Below are 17,223 nucleotides of genomic sequence, written 5' to 3' on the forward strand. Positions count from 1 at the left end.
AATAAAAATAAGCCTATTGCTCTCAACACAGTTAGAGAAGAGTCAGATGAATCATCTGATGAATATACCATGAGTGATAAGGAAATAGCCTTCTACGTTGGAAGATGAAATTGTTCACATTTAGAAATGGCAAGAATCAAGGAAAGAACAAGAAATTTTTTGAAAAACTCAAAGGAAATTCTAGTTCAATAGGGAAAGGAATTCTAAGAAAGACACTAGAATTACTAAGGGTGTAACCGGTTCGGTTGAGTCCGGTTTTTGAGAAATTTTGGAAACGAACCGGTATATACCGGTTTTGAAAATTTAAGAACCGATATGGACCGATTCATCCCCAAAATCGAACTTTTAATTTTTTTGATATATGTTTAATATTATAATTTTTTTAATACTAAACTTAATTGTGATAATTTAGTATTTATTATTAACAATTACTAACTTTTTAATGTTCAATTATAGTAGTATAATATAAGTAGTGTCTAAATTATTAGTGAAATTAATAAATTTGAATAATAAGATTAGAATTTCATATTATATTAATTAAAAATGTAGCATATAATAAATAATAATAATATAAAAATTATATATAACATAAAAAATTTAAAAATATATCGGTCCGGTTCGGTTTAAACCGGTTTTCAAAATATCAAAACTGGTTTAGGACCGCTTTTTGTTTTTAAGAACCGGCACCGCCCCGGACAAGTTACAAATCGGACCCAACCCATCAGTTCAATCTGATTCAACTGATTTTTCAATTTTTTTCTTACAAACCGGACCAACTTTGCCTCTCTCATTTTTCAAAACACAATAAATACTTAACTCAAACTATCTCACTACTAGTCACAAATCATATTACTACTATTCACAAAATTTCCATCTCATCTTATTCCCTAAGCATCCCCTTAGGTCTAGGGAAGTCATCTAGTGACAAGAGTGGCCTAGGCTATTTTGAAGAAAGATCTCATGCACCTTATACTTCTTAAGCCTCTCTTGCTAATGTGGTAAAAATAGAGTTTATTCATGCTTCTTTTAAAAATAAAACTGCTCACTCTCTAAGAAAGGAAAGAAACTCATGTGTGTCCTTAACTCTGTTTCACCTCCCAAGGGTCAAAGAGGTTGCAAAACGAGCCCCGTCTGTCATCATTGTGGAAACAGTGGTCACATTCGACCAAATTGTTTTGAATTTAGAATTCAGTTTAGGAAATCGAAAAGTCTCTCTCAAGGAAAGGACGTTAGGATTTATGAAGTCAAGTTATGGTCTTAACCAAACAAATTGATATGATCAATGTAAAGCTAAACCAATTGACTACTAGCTAGAGGGCTAATAAGGTGAATCCTCTAAAAGTTAGACAAGTGTGGATGAGAAAGGGGGAGAAGCAAGCCAGACATGGTATTTGTGTTGTGGCCTGACAATCATGCATTTATGCACTTTACACATGTTTAGGTTTTGTAAAGTTTTCTTTATTTTTTTATATTTTTTGTAAATCTATTGTGTGTGCTTTAATTCATGCATATTTATGTTATTGTGTACATGGATAGTGTTGTGCACATAGATGTGATAGAGGACATTAGTGTTGACAATTCAAAAAATTTAAGTGCATATATCTTTTGAAAATGGCATCATATGCCTATATAGTCACAAAGGTTCGGGACATGTGCGTTATTAACGTTTTTGCCTCCTTGTGAGATTTTGGGGAGGCAATCAGAGGTGTAAGGGAGCTCTACTTGTATATAGAATTAACCACGGGCTAGATGACCTCATTATTTTTCTTCCTGTTAAAAAAAAAAACCTGGGGTCATTTATTACCCATTGGACATTTCTAATACAGGAATTCAAGCAGAAGTTTCTAGGCCCTAACAGCATTAGGTTTCACTTTCAGTATCTTGAGAGAGTTTCTCAAGTCTTAATGATTTCTTGTTACAGCTCAACCCCACTCACGTCCTCAAGCTGAAACTTCTTGATTGAGTAAGGACTATCTGAACACGCACGTCTGTATTACTTATGATACTTTTTATTTGCTACATGCGTGATTTATGTGAGTATGATGCTCTTTTACATTTAAAGTATATTTTAGATTTTAAAATTGACTTCACTAATATTTGGACTCAAACCGTGTGATATCAAGTTTATTGCCTGTCAAAACGAGCTTTCGCTCGACGCAGTGCTCGAGACATGTGTCTCTCGCTCGAGCGGTCATTGCTCAAGTGGTTGCTCGAGGCATTTAAACTTCACTTGAGCAAAGGTTTAAAAGCATTAACTCTCCAACGCCGCTTGAGCATTTCGCACAAACACCTTAACCACTACATGATCTTTCTCTCAGTTTCTCACCTCTATGTGTGTTTCTCACTCGATTCCTCTACAAAGTCCTCTTCTAATCACGGTAAGTGCATTCTCAACCCATCAATTTCATCAATTTCATTTTTCTTGCATTAGGTTTTTAGATGCATTATTTCGTTTTGATATAGGGATTTCAGTATTAGGTCCCCACAAGTTAAATGTTTGGTCCCCATTGACTTTCATTACATCCATTTGAGCATCATGTATAATTCTTGTTTGAGTTCCCTATGCATTGAACATAATGTTTCGGATTGAGAAGTGTATTGAACATAAGGGTTTGTTCATCACGTGATCCATCCTAATCTTAGTTTGGGAGGTATTTTTGGTCTTATTTTTATGTTTTAAAGAATCTCAATCACCATTGAGTGATGTTTTGTACTTAGGAGGGTCATGAAACATGCATGGAGTTTTAACTCCCACCTTGGCATAGAATGCACACCAAGTGTTCGATAAAATGTCTAAATGGTGCACTTTGTTGCATTTACATGTTTTTCCTCATTTAACCATCATGCATTGGTCTTGCATTGATCATACACAATTTTCTCACTTGTCCATGCATGTAAATCATGTTATCTAAGGCATCCAAAATGAGTCATCTCATTTTAGGCATGTTAGGCATTTTGGGTCTGATAAGCATCGCATGCATTCATTGGGTCATTCACGTCACTCTTGCACACAATGTCTAATGGTTATTATTGTGTGGACTGTCTACAGAGTGCTACCATGTCTCGGCTTGTGCGTACCCAGTAAAATGCTCCCGCTCCCACACAATTCTATGATGCTTGGCCTAGGGAACTTTATGTTTAAAACTTCTCTCATTGCACTCCGATTGTTGGGTGTGAGATTTCTTTGAGTGAGCTTCATGAGACCATAGTGCCTTGCATCTTTGAGTCTCGTCAGTGGGTGTCATTAACCACTTGTCACTCCTTCCCTTCTGTGGAGTTAATTTGAGAGTTTTATTCCAATATTCACGTCATCTCGGAAGACAACTCATTTGAAATTAGTCTACGTAATATCTAATTCTGAGTAACTCTAGGCATGCTAGCTGACTTGCTTATTGTTCCTCATGTGACCAACTCCCTTATCCCTATACTTCTACTTCTGCTCCCAGTAAGGCCGCCATTACTACTTTCTTATATGTGTATGAATTAATTTGGATGGTAAGATACCACTTCATATAGTTGAGTTTCCACTTGACTATCTCATTCTCAGTCGAGTAGTGCTCACTAATCTCTACCCTACAGCCCATCAGAGTGATATAGGCCTAGAAAGAGCTAGTATGCTCTATGTTCTGATCAATGATGTTCCCATTAATTTGGAAAATCACATTTGCTGAGTTATTCTTGAGGCGTTTCAATCTAGCAAGACACTGACTAGATTACATTTTCCATGTCTTATCACGCGTATTACTTTGTCCTAGTTCGTCGCTATTTCACCTTATGAGTCCAGAATTACTCTTAAGGCTCCTATTGGTCGTAAGACCATCCAATTGAGTCGTGCACATATTCGTCCTCATCCATTGGATGTTGAACATCCTCCTTGACCCACTACTCAATCATCCAATTTTCGGTCATCCAGTTCTGCTTCATCCAGCTCGACACTATCCATTTTCGCACCAGATTCTACTAAGTCGATTACACAAATGTTGCTTGATCACTTGAACCACATGGATACTCATCTTAATACATTCATGCTCTCTTTGATATTTTGGATGCTCGTGTAGATAGCCTCCAACAGCTGGTAACACAAAGCTTCAACGACACACATAAGATCCTAGCAGCCTCAACTGAAGAGGATGGTGAGAATTGACTGCGAGAGCCCTTTGTCATTTCGTGACAAAAATGGGGAGTGGCATATATGTAGGGGGTATGATAGGATACATTTAGGGGGAGTAGTGTTTAAACAGAGGGAAAATTTTGAAATTTTTTTGCGAAACACAAAAATTTTATGTTGTTGTATTCCTTAATTAAACTCAATGTCTAATTATTTCTTAATGATCATTTCCTTGATGAAAGTTACATTTGTCATGTCTAGGCTATTGATTAAACAAGTGAGTATTTTTATGTATCTCTATGTTTTTGGTGCATTTACCTATTTGTTAAGTGATTGTAGAAATATTTTACTTTTCAAAGAATGTACTTGTACCTAGGAATCCTGTGTGGGGTGTGTCAGGATTAGGTTCATGTATAGGTTAGAGGTTTTGTTATAGAAATTCCAAAAGGGAAGATTGTTAGAGTAAAATAAGTGTGTTGCCATATTCATGTGACGACATGTGTTAAATTGTGTTATAACAGTGTTAAGTGGGATAAAGTGAAAATAGATTGAAGTCAACTCAACATGGCTCGAGCGAAATTCATAGAGAGAGTTTGCTCGACACTCGCTTGACATGGCGTTCGAGCCGACATTCATACAGAGAGTTTGCTCAACACCCGCTCAACATAGCGCTCGAGTGGTAACCCAGACAGAGAATTTGTTCAACATTCACTCGACATGGTGCTCGAGCGGTAACCCAAACAGAGAGTTCGCTCGACACCCGCTTGACTTATGACTCGAGCAAATCTTGGTTATAACGTGCACTCGACACTCCGCTCCAGCGGATGTTCAAAAATATAACTTTAACTAAGGTTTTAGCGCCATGTTCCATTGTGGCTATAAAAGCAAACTTCGACTCAATTCAAACGTGTGGAGATACAGAACAAAACACAAAAGGCCTTTTAAGAACACTTGAGAGAAATACCATTCCATATCCAAAGCTCATTTTTTCTTGGAAAATATATTTTCATCTTAGTGCACTTCAAATCAAACATTATTGAGTCCAGTGGTTTGGACTTGTTCGTTGGCCAGAAGGAATTTCATAGTTGCTGTTGAAACAGAGATCGAGAGGTTCTCATGGTAAAACTATAGAAAGGTCGGAGTTCAGGAGCTGCATACTTGCATAGATCGAGTGGGTCACTAGTAATGTTACAAGCCAGATTTAACTACTACAACTACAAGTGTCTTGTGAGTGTTTCTAAATTGGTTGTAACAAACTGAATTTCTATAGTGGATTTTAGGTGGTGACTTACACCCGAAATGATTTTAGATTTTTAAGACGTTTTTCAAATGAGTTTCCACTTTGTAACCAAATTTATGTGTTGATTACTATTATGTGAATTGTTTTATTGATTGACTACTTGTTTGACAAAATTTTTAAATAGTGCATTAAAATTGAATTACACCTATTCATCCCTATAGGTGTTGTGTTGGGTTAGAATCACCGATTTTTTAATATTATAATTCATATAATTCCAATAAGACTGCATCTCATCTAATTGTAAAAAGTGTTTTGATAAAAAAAAAAAAATAGATAATCTGAATCCAAAAGTGAAGCACCACATCATTTTCTTAATCATATTCTCATTTTTATTTTAGATGCCAAATTTGTTCAGTTTAAGTTAACTCACATGCTTGTGAAGCTCTAGAATTCTAAATTGGTCTTATTTATTGGCTCGTTCTCGAAACTTGAACAACTTGGAAACCAACTTGCAACTTGCAAAACAATTTGAGATTTAAAATTACTAAAACTAATATTATTGTATACCCATTTTGGATGCCCAAGTAATATGTAGTTTAATTCCATTCTCATGCTTACAGAGCACTTCAAGTTTTAGCCCACAATATTTATTGGCTCGGTTGTTGTAACTAGAATAACTTGCATCCTTATTGTCTAATGAATATGCATGAAATTAGCAACATTGCTTGTTTAATGATGTTAGCTCAATAGAAACTCTCTCTTATAAACTCTTCGATGTAGCACAATGGTTTTAAGGCAAGTTCTGCATTCACACTCGTAGGGCTACTGGATTGAGAAAATTTGGATGATGAACTCATCTCAAGTGCCTTCGACATCCAAACACAAGTGCTTTTATTGAATGTAATTCAATTTTCAACTCATCTTTAGGCCCCACACTGACAAACATCATATCACATTTTCTATATTTCATTTTCCATACATCGATTTCTTCTTTCCATCTTTGGATTTTTGTGTTTCCATCTGCTGGCTTTACACAAATGTGAAAGAATGGAACGCGGTTGCATGGTTTTTATTTTTTTTTGTTTACCGGTTGCGTCAGCTGTGACATATCATGTTAGGTGGGTCCCATATTTTACAATTTTATATAAATATATTTAAACTTATTTTAACATCCAAATACTAGTGGGCCAGTTTGGATTCCAAACTTATCTCAACTATCTTATCTAATCATTACAACTTTTCTAAATTTCAACACAAAATATAATAAATAATTTAAATTTCAAAATAATAATAATATTAAAAAATAATATTCTAACAATATTTTATTTAACTTTCAAATTCCATCTCAACTCAACTCAATTTAACATCCAAACGCAGCTTTAAACTCATCTTAAGTGGTCTCCACAAAACTCACTCAATCATCTCAACTTATTACTATTCATAGAAAACTTAACTCAATTAAACTCAACATCCAAACGCAATCTTAACATATTCAAGATGTACTCGTGAAAAACTTATTATTGAAAAGCTTATACATTCGAAGATTAGTAGAAGATTTTTTCTAGATATCTTTCGTCATCTTTAAATTATAAATTACTTCTATAATCACACCTTGGTTTTTGTATAAAATAACAAGTGGTGCATGGCACGTAGGTTTGATGGACTTAAAAATAAATAAAATAAAATGTACTTGATGAGCTTTAAGCATTTATAACTCTATTATAGCCCTAGTGTTGCAACCTTGGAAATGTGGAATCAGTATTTATTGTCACAATTGTCATAGGTCGTTGTGAAAAGAAATTTCAACCATTAACAACCTCGATGATATCATCCAATATTATTAAATTTTGATATTCCAAAAATATGTTAAGTGCAAGAAATCTTAAAAAAAAAAAAAAAAAAAAAACCAACCCAAAATCAAATATCATCATATTTTTTATGCTACTTAGCAGGAATGATGCTAGATACAGTCTTAAGTTTCGTTTGGATACAAAAACGATTTATATCATTATTATAATTTTTTTAAATTTTCACACAAAATATAATAAATAATTAAACTTTTTTAAATTATAAAATAATAAAAATATTAAAAAATAGTATTCTAACAATAATTTATTCAACTTTTAATCTTTATAAAAAATCATCTTATCTCATCTCACTATCCAAACGGGACCTAAGCTCCACCCACTAGTTTTGAAAAGTTGTAGGACCAACTATTAAAAATAGATTATTTCACGTCAATATCAAATTTATCTATTTTTTTTTTTTTTTAAAAAGTATGAATGATTTGCATACCTTAAAACAATACAAATCCATTTTTCAAAAAATTATGATCATATATTTATGATGGTGTACAATGATATCTAATGAATTTTTTTTATAGAAAATATAGTACATAATCATTTGATTTTCGTTAATTTGAAATTCTTGCTCCGATTATAGATTATTATATTTGTATACATAATATTGTATTGTTATTGTAATGCTTAGTACATAGAGAATAAAAATAATAAAAGGTTGCCGGCTCTATAGCGGCACTGTGCGCACTAAACGATGGATGGAATGTTCTAAGTACCTAATTCAGATTATTGAAGACTGATTATTAAATTAAAATTAATAGTTGTGCGTCTTTCAACTTTTGAGTGCCTTCAGGCTTTCATTTCTTTCATTTTTTTTTAAATATAATAATTTCGAGAAAAAATCTACTTTTAAAAAATAAAACCTTTTCAATTCATTATTTAGCTGCCTATTTTGGACGTTGATATCAATTTAATTGAGTTATGAATAATAATATTTTATAAATTTTATTAAAATAAATTTAAATTTTTATATTAAAATATATAAAATAAATTAAGATGTGTCGAACTTTTTTATATAAAAAGTTAAAAAAATAATAAATATCATTAATGATTAGTTTAAGATGAACACAACCTTAAAAGATTTGATTATATATATATATATATATATATATATTAAACAATCCTCTTTAATTTTTATTAGAAGTTAGGCGGTCTAATTTGAAAAGAAAAATTATAATATTAAATATTTATTAGAAAATCAATTGCATTCAAATAGCACATTCTAATTACATTAATAGAATGCATAAAAAATACATAAAAATGATTGTATATATAATTTTTGTAAAAAAAAAACCTTAAAAATATTTAGAAATCTGAATTCAAAAGTGTTGTTTTATATTCTTGTTAGAAATAAGAAGTCATTTTAAGAGAAATGAAATACAAAGTTTTATTTAATTGCTTTCATCAAAATGATAAAAAAAAAAAAAAAACTTTAAAACATAACTTTTGTTACTTACTTTGTTTATAAAAGAAAATGTAGAATGGATTACTATTCTGAGGAATTGATTTTGAGTAAAAATAAATAAAAACAAATGTTCACCACAAACCTTTGGTTTCATAGTAGAAGGTAATATTTACAAAGAAAAATCAGTAAATATTTTCCTGATGTTTATAATTTATATAAGTTGGAGTTGAAGAAAATTGAAATTTAATGGTAATTGACATTTCTGTTAAATTTATTTAATTGTTAATGGAAGTAAGAAATTGTGAGAAAAAGAAGAAGTAGAAAACACTGATTTAAATTTATAATAATGGAAGGTGGGTGGCAGATGCCAGCAATGGTTGCAGAAGAAGCAAACAAAACAGAGGACCCATTTAAATGGAAGAAGACAAACACAGCTTTACAATGGTCCTTCAATGGATGCCTAATTCAGCCGCCATTAACAGTAACGGCGTTAACTCAGACCTCCCTAGTCTCCATATTCGCTTCTCTTTATGCCCTCCCAATCGAAAGCTCAACTACCTCAAACGGAAACGGAGAATTTGTGGAAAATTCAGCGAAAACCTGGTCATTGACAAATTTTTTTTTTCAATTTTGACACTTTACACGCTAGAGAGACGTTTAATTGGACGGTCAACTTTGATGTCCTCTGGCTGGAAGCAGTTAAAATTTCTTTGACGCCAGCAATGGGGTGAGAGTCTGACGCAGAGAGACATTTGAAAGAGCTTATAGTTTGTACACAGAGGATGAGAATGGTCAAATATGACCGGTGGCGCCGGTCAATGGTTGATTAAACTCCTCTTTAAAACTCTCTGTCTCTCTGTCTCGCTGTCTCTCTCTCTCTCCATTTTTCTCTCTGGGTCAGCTTGGTTGTCTGAATAACTGCGGTGGGTTTGATCCTAGCAGTTGAATCTCTTGAAAAATCTTGTTTTTTTCATTTTCAAGCTCCGTGGACAGGGCAATGGCTGTAAGCGTACCTCTATTTTTTCTTCCTCTCTCTCTCTTACTCGCTTTCTCTTTCATGCAATTTCTCTTTTTGTTGGGAATGTATTGCTTTTCTGCTTGGTTGCCGAGAAAACTGAGGGAAAGAAAACAAATTGATTGTCTGGGTTTTTTGCATTATGTTTTGAAGTCGGCTTAGTTGAACGGAATTTTTAGTGTTTTTATCTGTTTCCTCGTTTGCCAAATTAACAACCCAATACAGCATATGCAGATTTTTTTCTGGGTTTGAATCATTTCGTTATGTTTTGATGAGAGATGCTACGATTTGTATAATTTACTTGCGAATCAAGAAGCATTAGCAAAATTGGGGATTCAGTCTATCTGGGTTTGTTTTGCTTGGTTTTTATCTTTTCTGTTTGTTTGGAAAATATGGACTAAACAGATAACCAAACACCGGTGCTTTGTCTCACAACAAACTATTTCAGCCGAGATATGATGTTGGAAAGTTGAAGTTTGAATTCTGCACTCCTTTATCAAAAAGAAGAGTTTTGAACTCTTGCTTGAATAATGAGTGTGTCTGAATTAAATAAAAAAGGGGACAAATACAACCGGCAGTTTGGGTGTCTTTGAGTTGTTGCATGATGCGCTTGCTTTGTTGATTTATGTAGGCTTCTTTCTCTGCGTATTTTTGTTTAAGAAAGTAGCCATGTTGTCAAGTGGTCTAGTTTGATTTATCTGGATGAGTTGTTAATTACATTTGTGGTTGTTGCTGTTTCATTCTTGGAAATCGAAACTCAGGTTGAATCGTTATCGATTCTGATTCGGATGTGGTTGACATCATATTTTGGGTGTCCAAATGAATTTACAGTGTCGGACATTTTTGTGTCAGGTTTTTATACAATGATACTATTCTAAAGACTTGTCGTGCGTGTATGCATATATTATACATATTTCATACTTCTTAACCCGTTGGTCATGGGAAGTACTGTTCCATGTACTCTGCTATGTTTCCCCCTAAACTGAAGCGTCATGTCCCATGTTAATGAGGAAAAGCGCTGCCACTCCCTTTTCATCAGGACTGGACTTTGTGGTACTAATGCTGATTTATTTCTTAGTTTATGAGTCAAGAGATGGATTCGGAACTTTACTGGAAATAAAGTGTAATATATTCAAATCTTGGTTATGATCTGTAACGGATAGGGTAAAGCCTGACAAGCTTAATCAATTGCTTTACACCCATTTTTTTAGAGAATGGGGAGGACAAAGTTTCACCCTATGCTATATACCCACTAAGTTCACCATATTTGTTTTTAATTGGTCCCTGTTTCCTTTCATGATTTAAAGTGCCATATTTTGGGTATATATGATGTGTCCACAAATACTAAAGATAAATCAGAAAATTCTTTTAACTTAAAACTTGTAAACAAGAATAATATTCTATTCCATCATTTTGTGTAATTTAGTAACTCAGTGGTGGAGAACTCGTGATTATTTAGTGACTTTTTTCATTGTATGGTTAGTCCTATAGTGTAATTTGATATTCGTTAGCTACTTATCAAAAAAAAAAAATTTTGATATTCGTTAGTTAATTCATATCTACTGCTATCTCCACTTTGGTACTGTTTGGGTTAAGGTGACAAGGATGCCTCCATAAGATATTGGTTGTGCAGAGAAGTAACACAATTGGAGTTATCTGTCTTAATTCTGTGCCAACAAAGCATATGCCAAACAATAATTTTGAACAAATTTGAGCTTGATACTAGTGAATGCTGTGTAAGTCCAAGTGTTATCAGTTGACTAACGAGGGTTTGGTCAAATATCTCCAGGGTTCCATCATACCCATATTCTATCATTCGGTGAGGTTTGGAACCAAATTGTGTTCCAGTCTATGTTAACAACCTGTAAGACCATCTCCTTATTCACTACTTGTCTAAAATTACCATCTCCTTGTTCACAACCTGATGTTAGTTTCGACTATCAAAAAAGAGATAAGTGGCGATCATGAACAAAATTAACTTATCTTTGCTTTAGGGATCATTAAGACACCTTATATTCCTGCAACCAACAGGAATAAGAGGAATGAACAAAAGATGAACACTCGCCTTCTGACTGGACGTCCCCCTTCACCCTTATTGAGGAAAGTGTTTAGGCAACAGAATAAGAGAATTCATAACATTAATTTTGAAGGAATTTGAGCCTGGTACTAGGAAATGCTGTGAAAACATTATGTTGCATTGGGGTATTTGTTTGTCTTAGAGATGCTTACAGATTAGTTGAATTGATTTACTTCATACAAGAAACTAGTCATCAAGTTGGTAAGACTTCTCATATATGTCACCTAGCAAATCTTTTTGCTCAGGTTTGACTCAATGGGCAGTCATAGTATCCAGTCATTATTGCATACTTATTTAGACGGTCAACTTAAGCATTGAAAATTGTTGAGCAAGGCATTTTTAACTATTTTTTGGGCCAAAATGTAAATGTTACATCTGATAAAGATCAAGGCGCTCTTTATCGAGCCACCATCCCTTACCTCATTCTTTCGATGGTCAAGAAAGTTTATAGAAAACTGTTGAAACCCAGATTAATTCCCTGTCTCGCAAAGTCTTGAGCAGTGAACTTGATGAGTTTAACGGTTATTTATTAATTCATTTTTTTGTTGGTTGACTACTGGTTACTTGGGAATGCTTTTTGGTTTTCTAAAAGGAACTATTGGAAGAGGTCTGAAGGACAACCATATTATTAGTGTGTTTTCTTATTGTTAGATATCAAAGAATATTTATGAAGATAGCCTGAGCAATATAGGATGACAATTAATTAGGTGAGGTATTTGAACTATCAATATACAAGGGCTGTAGGTTCTAGAGTTTCTCTACTCGAGAAGGCTAATTCAAGAATACTGAAGGGTTTGGAACTGAAATAGGGCAAGAAAAATACAAATCAGAAAGTGCTGTCTAGGGTTGTGATGGTTTTGGGTGTTACCTGAGGTGGGTCTAGGGTTTTGAGAAGTGGATTTGATGGATTGATCAGGGCTTGAGCAGTCTGTTGCAGTTCAAAATCTGAGGAAATATAGAAGAAGAGGAAGAAGAAGGAATGTAATCCTTTGAGTCTGACCTGGACCTTCTAGGAGTTTGACACTCTTGGTTAGAGGATAACGAAGTCTCGTTTCTCACCATTATATAATAGAAGAACTCACCGACAATATCAATGATGTATGTTATTAATGAAATTGAAAGAGTTGCATTGATATAGTTAAAACTCTGTCCGCCTTATCCTAGTAGCACTTTGTTCTAATGAAAAATTACCAACAGCAAACTAGTAAAGGAAAAAGCTCCCAGCCGGTCGGGTGAGTTCACCATTTTTACACCAGCCACTAAGGATCTGCCACGTAAGAGACTTATCAAACTATGCTTTACACCCACGTTCAGTAGATTACATTTTCAATCCCCCCCCCCACCCCCCCCTCTAAAATTCGCTAGAAGTTCAAGGCCTTGAATCCACTGTGCCCTTGGAGGTGATTTCTCTCCCTTTGAATACCGTCTGTTATTCTTATTATTACCCATTTGGTGATTCTTAATGTCTCTTTTGGTTTCTGGAGAAATTTTTGGGATTAAAGTTTTAGTTCTTCGGTATTTTCTTTTTGTTTTTGGTAATACTAGAGTGTGCTGCTCGTGTAAAAATGGTTTTGTCGTTTCTTGTACTTTCTTGGCAACCAACCAAAATGTGGTTAATGCTCTTGTAATTCTTAGACCAGTTCTTGTACATGGAACTTGATATGTATTAAAAAAAATTGTAATGTTGGGATGCAGAGTATATGGTTTTAAAAGTGTAGCCCCACCATTTCTATCGCTGCATTTTTTTTTTTTTTGGGATGCAGAGTATATGGTTTTTCTATTGTTATATGAGAGAATGAAATGCCTAACAGAATTATTTAAAAGTGTAGGTTGCGCCATAGAGGTCCTGATTAAAAGTGTAAATCTTCTTTAAGAGTAACATTATGTAGCTTGCAAGCACTCGGTTTCAACCTAAGTGGGTGGTGTTCACGTTTCTTGAATATAGTTTAAGCTCTTATTCTCTTTGAAAATTTCAGTATACTTATTTATAGAGTTGGTGGAAATCTTTACTTAATTTTTAGAAAATCTCAGTGTAGAGTTTTGGAACTTTGTTCTTAGGTTAATGGTGAGATATACAACCACAAACAATTAAGAGAAAAGTTGAAGTCTCATCAGTTTCGAACTGTGTTTATTTTTCTTTTTCTTTTTTTTTCTTTTTTTTTGGGGTGGTTAATGAGGGCAGATGGGGCTTTACTAGTTAACTTGAGTTTGAAAAAGAGGACATGAACTCAGGGTTCATTCACTGAGAAATAATGCTTTAAACACGATGCACTAAGCTAGTTGACGTGAGAGATTTGATTTTATCAAAAAGCCTGAGCTTTTGAGATTGTACAAGAGGAGAGACAGCCTAGCTACGAGTTCCAGGTAAATGAACACAGAGAAAGCGAATGTTGAGCTTCTAGCGGATTTTAGAGAGAGAAGAGGGGGGGGGCTTGCAGGCAACGGGGATAGGGATAGGGAGAGAGAGGGGGAGGGGAGGGGAAGAGATCGAAAAGTGTAATCTACTGAATGTGGGTGTACAGTATAACTTGTTAAGTCTCTTACGTGGCAGATCCTTAGTGGCTGGTGTAAAAATGGTGAACTCACCCGACCGGCTGGGAGCTTTTCCCAACTGGTAAATCATAGAAACTCCTATTCCTCTATATTTTTTGGGAGGCATACTGTAGTGATCATATGCTGAAGTTGTCTAGATACCAATTTTACATGCCTATGGATGTAAGACATGTCTAAAACTTGGCAACAGCTATATGGCATCATGCAATTTGGTTTCTTGTTCTTATATAATGTTACAATCTTTTTTGCAGTTCTAATGATGGATATTTCAATCTATAATGTGCATCCACTGTTAATGTACTGCTTATGGTAGTGCCTTCTTAATTCCTTCTCAATGTTTAATGAGATAATCCGAGGTTTATTGCATGTCAGGGGACTGTTGTCATTTCTGTAAACGAAGTTTTTTTATTTTATTTTTTAATGTTAATTATTATTTGTGGTCAACAAGAAAGCTCTTTCTACAAGCACTTTAAATTGGCTTTTATAGCCTAATAGCACACTGCTGTTTTCATAATATAATGTTAGAAGCATGTTTTTAACGTTGCAGCAACGTTCACATGTACCGAAATTTGGCAATTGGGAAAGTGAAGAGAATGTTCCTTACACGGCCTATTTTGATAAAGCTCGCAAGGGTCGAGGTGGGACCAAGATGATGAATCCAAATGACCCTGAAGAGAATCCTGATTTAGTTTCTGATAATTCATCTTCAGCTCATGGTCCTGCTGCCAGAGCTGAAACTGAGGAACCAGTAAGAGAGGGAGCTGGAAGATCAACATATGAACGGCGGAGCAGGGAAGAAGGTGATGTCAGGCAGTTCACCGACTCTCCAGCCCGTCATGATAATTCAGGCAGCAGAGCTCATGGAGGCCGTGAAACCCATAGAAGACCTGCAAGGCCCAGCACTGGATCTGAGTACAGTGTTGAGCGTTCACCACTCCACAGCCATGCAAAGGTCCCAGTGAGAGATGGTGGGGTCAATTCATACACTTCAGAAGGAAAGTCATATGATAGTAGCCATGGTACTCCTGGAAGATACCGAAAACCAGAGACTCGAGGCGATGAAACGGTAAATTTTCTTCCTCTCATCATTTTTCTGCCATAAATATAATAAACTAGAAAATGTACATTTGATTATTTTTATGCTAGCTGAAAAGGAAAGAAAGGAATGATGCGGATTGGCAAGTAGATTTCTAGAAGTAGTTTAATTTTGCAGGAAGTTATTTTCTCAAGAAATAAGTTGAGGGTAAACTCAATTTACCTCTTAAACTATCTAGCGATGTTTCTCCTCAGACTAGAGGGAAATTTTTTTGCTTAAAAATATTTTTTTGATAGGTAAACAAATATATATATTGATTAAAAGTGTAGGCAATAGCCCAAGTATACGGGACATATACAAGTGTACCGCCTAAGCGTGATAATTTAGAGATACAAGAAATTCATGGAAGGTCATGCCATGAAAATCAATTACAATCGACCAACGTAGTAAAGTATTGAAAAATAAGTTTCTAAGCTCATCCATTGATCGTTCTTGATCTTCAAAACATCTTGCATTCCTCTCCCTCCAAATGCACCACCATAGACACGTTGTGACCATCTTTCATATTGGTGCAATTTGAGAGTTGCCCCGAATGCCTCTCCAAGAAGCTAGAAGATTTCTTACCCTTCTCGGCATCACCCAAGCTAGTCTTAACCGAGCAAAGACTTCATTCCACAAAGTCATGGCAATTTCACAATGAAGTACTAGGTAGTTGACAGACTCTCTACTCTTCTTACACATACAACACCAATTCATGACTATGATTCGACATTTCTTCAAGTTGTCTAGAGTCAAGATCTTCTCCAAAGAAGCCGTCCATACAAAAAAAGCTGCCTTTAAAGGTGCCTTTGTCTTCCAGAAGCTCTTCCATGGGAATGGATTTGTGTTGTGCTTGGTCATGGCGTGGTAGAAAGATCGGACTGTGATTAGTTGCTTTTTATTTGAGGCATGTGAATCCTGATAGTTTTGCTATTTAAATATTGAAGCGACCTATTATGTTTTTCCATTTTTTCCCAAACTATCAGGTAGTGATTTATATTTTGACAGACTTGGAAACCAAGTTTCGTGAAATCATTTGTTAGTTCACTCTTAGATACCTCTGATTCAGTCTTCTGTTAAACCTTGTCAACTGTTTTGATTCCTATCTGGCAGCCTGAAAAAGGTGCTGCTGTTCCAAAATTTGGTGAGTGGGATGAGAACAACCCTGCATCAGCTGATGGTTTTACTCACATTTTTAACAAAGTGCGGGAAGAGAGGCAGACTGGGGTGGGAAGGGTACCAGGTTCTAATGGAACACCATACAACAACACGCGGCGGAGGCAAGATGCTGATGACAATGTTAAGGTTTGTTATCATTCATTGATTATCGTTTTTCACAAATGGCTCATATTCATGTGCTTTTTGGTTTTAACGGTACTGATCATTTGAGTTTCTATTCTCATGCTCAATCTTTCAGAGTTGCTGCTTTCCATGGCGCAGAAAATGATATATCTTTGGATTTTTGGATAATCACAAAGTTTGTGGGACTTGTAAATACCTTTGAATGCTCGCTCGGAGCTGAGTCAGTTCTTTGCAGTTCGTTCATTTGGTCTGTGTGCGGTACTTTGTATTAATAAATGTACAACCGTGTTGTTAAAACTTGCCTTGTTTTGGTGGTTCTTTTTTACCTTTAGCTGCTCTAAGTTGTACTGTCTATATTCACTTTTGCAAGTTTATTTGCCTGGAAAAGACCAGCTACAGATTCTTTTATTCTATTCCAATCTATTGCGGCGACTTTCTATTTGTCCTTGATTTCATTTCTTTCTCATGTTATATTGTCTTCGTCACCTTACCACAATTCAAAAAAACTCAAAACATTATTATCTTTATAACCAGTCCAGATTTATTTGTTATTTTTTTACTTAACTGCTAAATAAATATTATTATTTTT

The 17,223-nt window shown here is 34.7% G+C and overlaps 1 protein-coding gene across 2 annotated transcripts; it reads left to right on the forward strand.

Annotated features, from left to right (window-relative positions):
* The first annotated feature begins 9,173 nt into the window (after positions 1-9,173).
* On the forward strand, positions 9,174-17,075 carry LOC108998274 (RPM1-interacting protein 4-like). Of its 2 annotated transcripts, XM_018974787.2 has the most exons (5): positions 9,222-9,615; positions 14,509-14,566; positions 14,805-15,323; positions 16,446-16,637; positions 16,750-17,075. In XM_018974787.2, the coding sequence occupies exons 2-5, from the start codon at positions 14,564-14,566 to the stop codon at positions 16,777-16,779; spliced, it is 744 nt and encodes a 247-aa protein (XP_018830332.1). In that variant the 5' UTR covers positions 9,222-9,615; positions 14,509-14,563; the 3' UTR covers positions 16,780-17,075. The 2 variants fall into 2 exon arrangements, with proteins under 2 accessions (XP_018830331.1, XP_018830332.1); XM_018974786.2 differs by lacking the exon at positions 14,509-14,566 and having other exon boundaries at positions 9,174-9,615.
* The last annotated feature ends 148 nt before the right edge of the window (positions 17,076-17,223 follow it).

Source organism: Juglans regia, chromosome 12 (genome assembly GCF_001411555.2).
Source record: "Juglans regia cultivar Chandler chromosome 12, Walnut 2.0, whole genome shotgun sequence".
Classification (NCBI taxonomy): Eukaryota; Viridiplantae; Streptophyta; class Magnoliopsida; order Fagales; family Juglandaceae; genus Juglans; species Juglans regia.

What these genes read in the sequence shown, in the direction of transcription:
- LOC108998274 (XM_018974786.2), top strand. An exon ending in AGACTCGAGGCGATGAAACG is followed by an intron (nt 15,324 to 16,445) that starts GTAAATTTTCTT and finishes CCTATCTGGCAG; the next exon opens with CCTGAAAAAGGTGCTGCTGT. An exon ending in ATGCTGATGACAATGTTAAG is followed by an intron (nt 16,638 to 16,749) that starts GTTTGTTATCAT and finishes TCAATCTTTCAG; the next exon opens with AGTTGCTGCTTTCCATGGCG.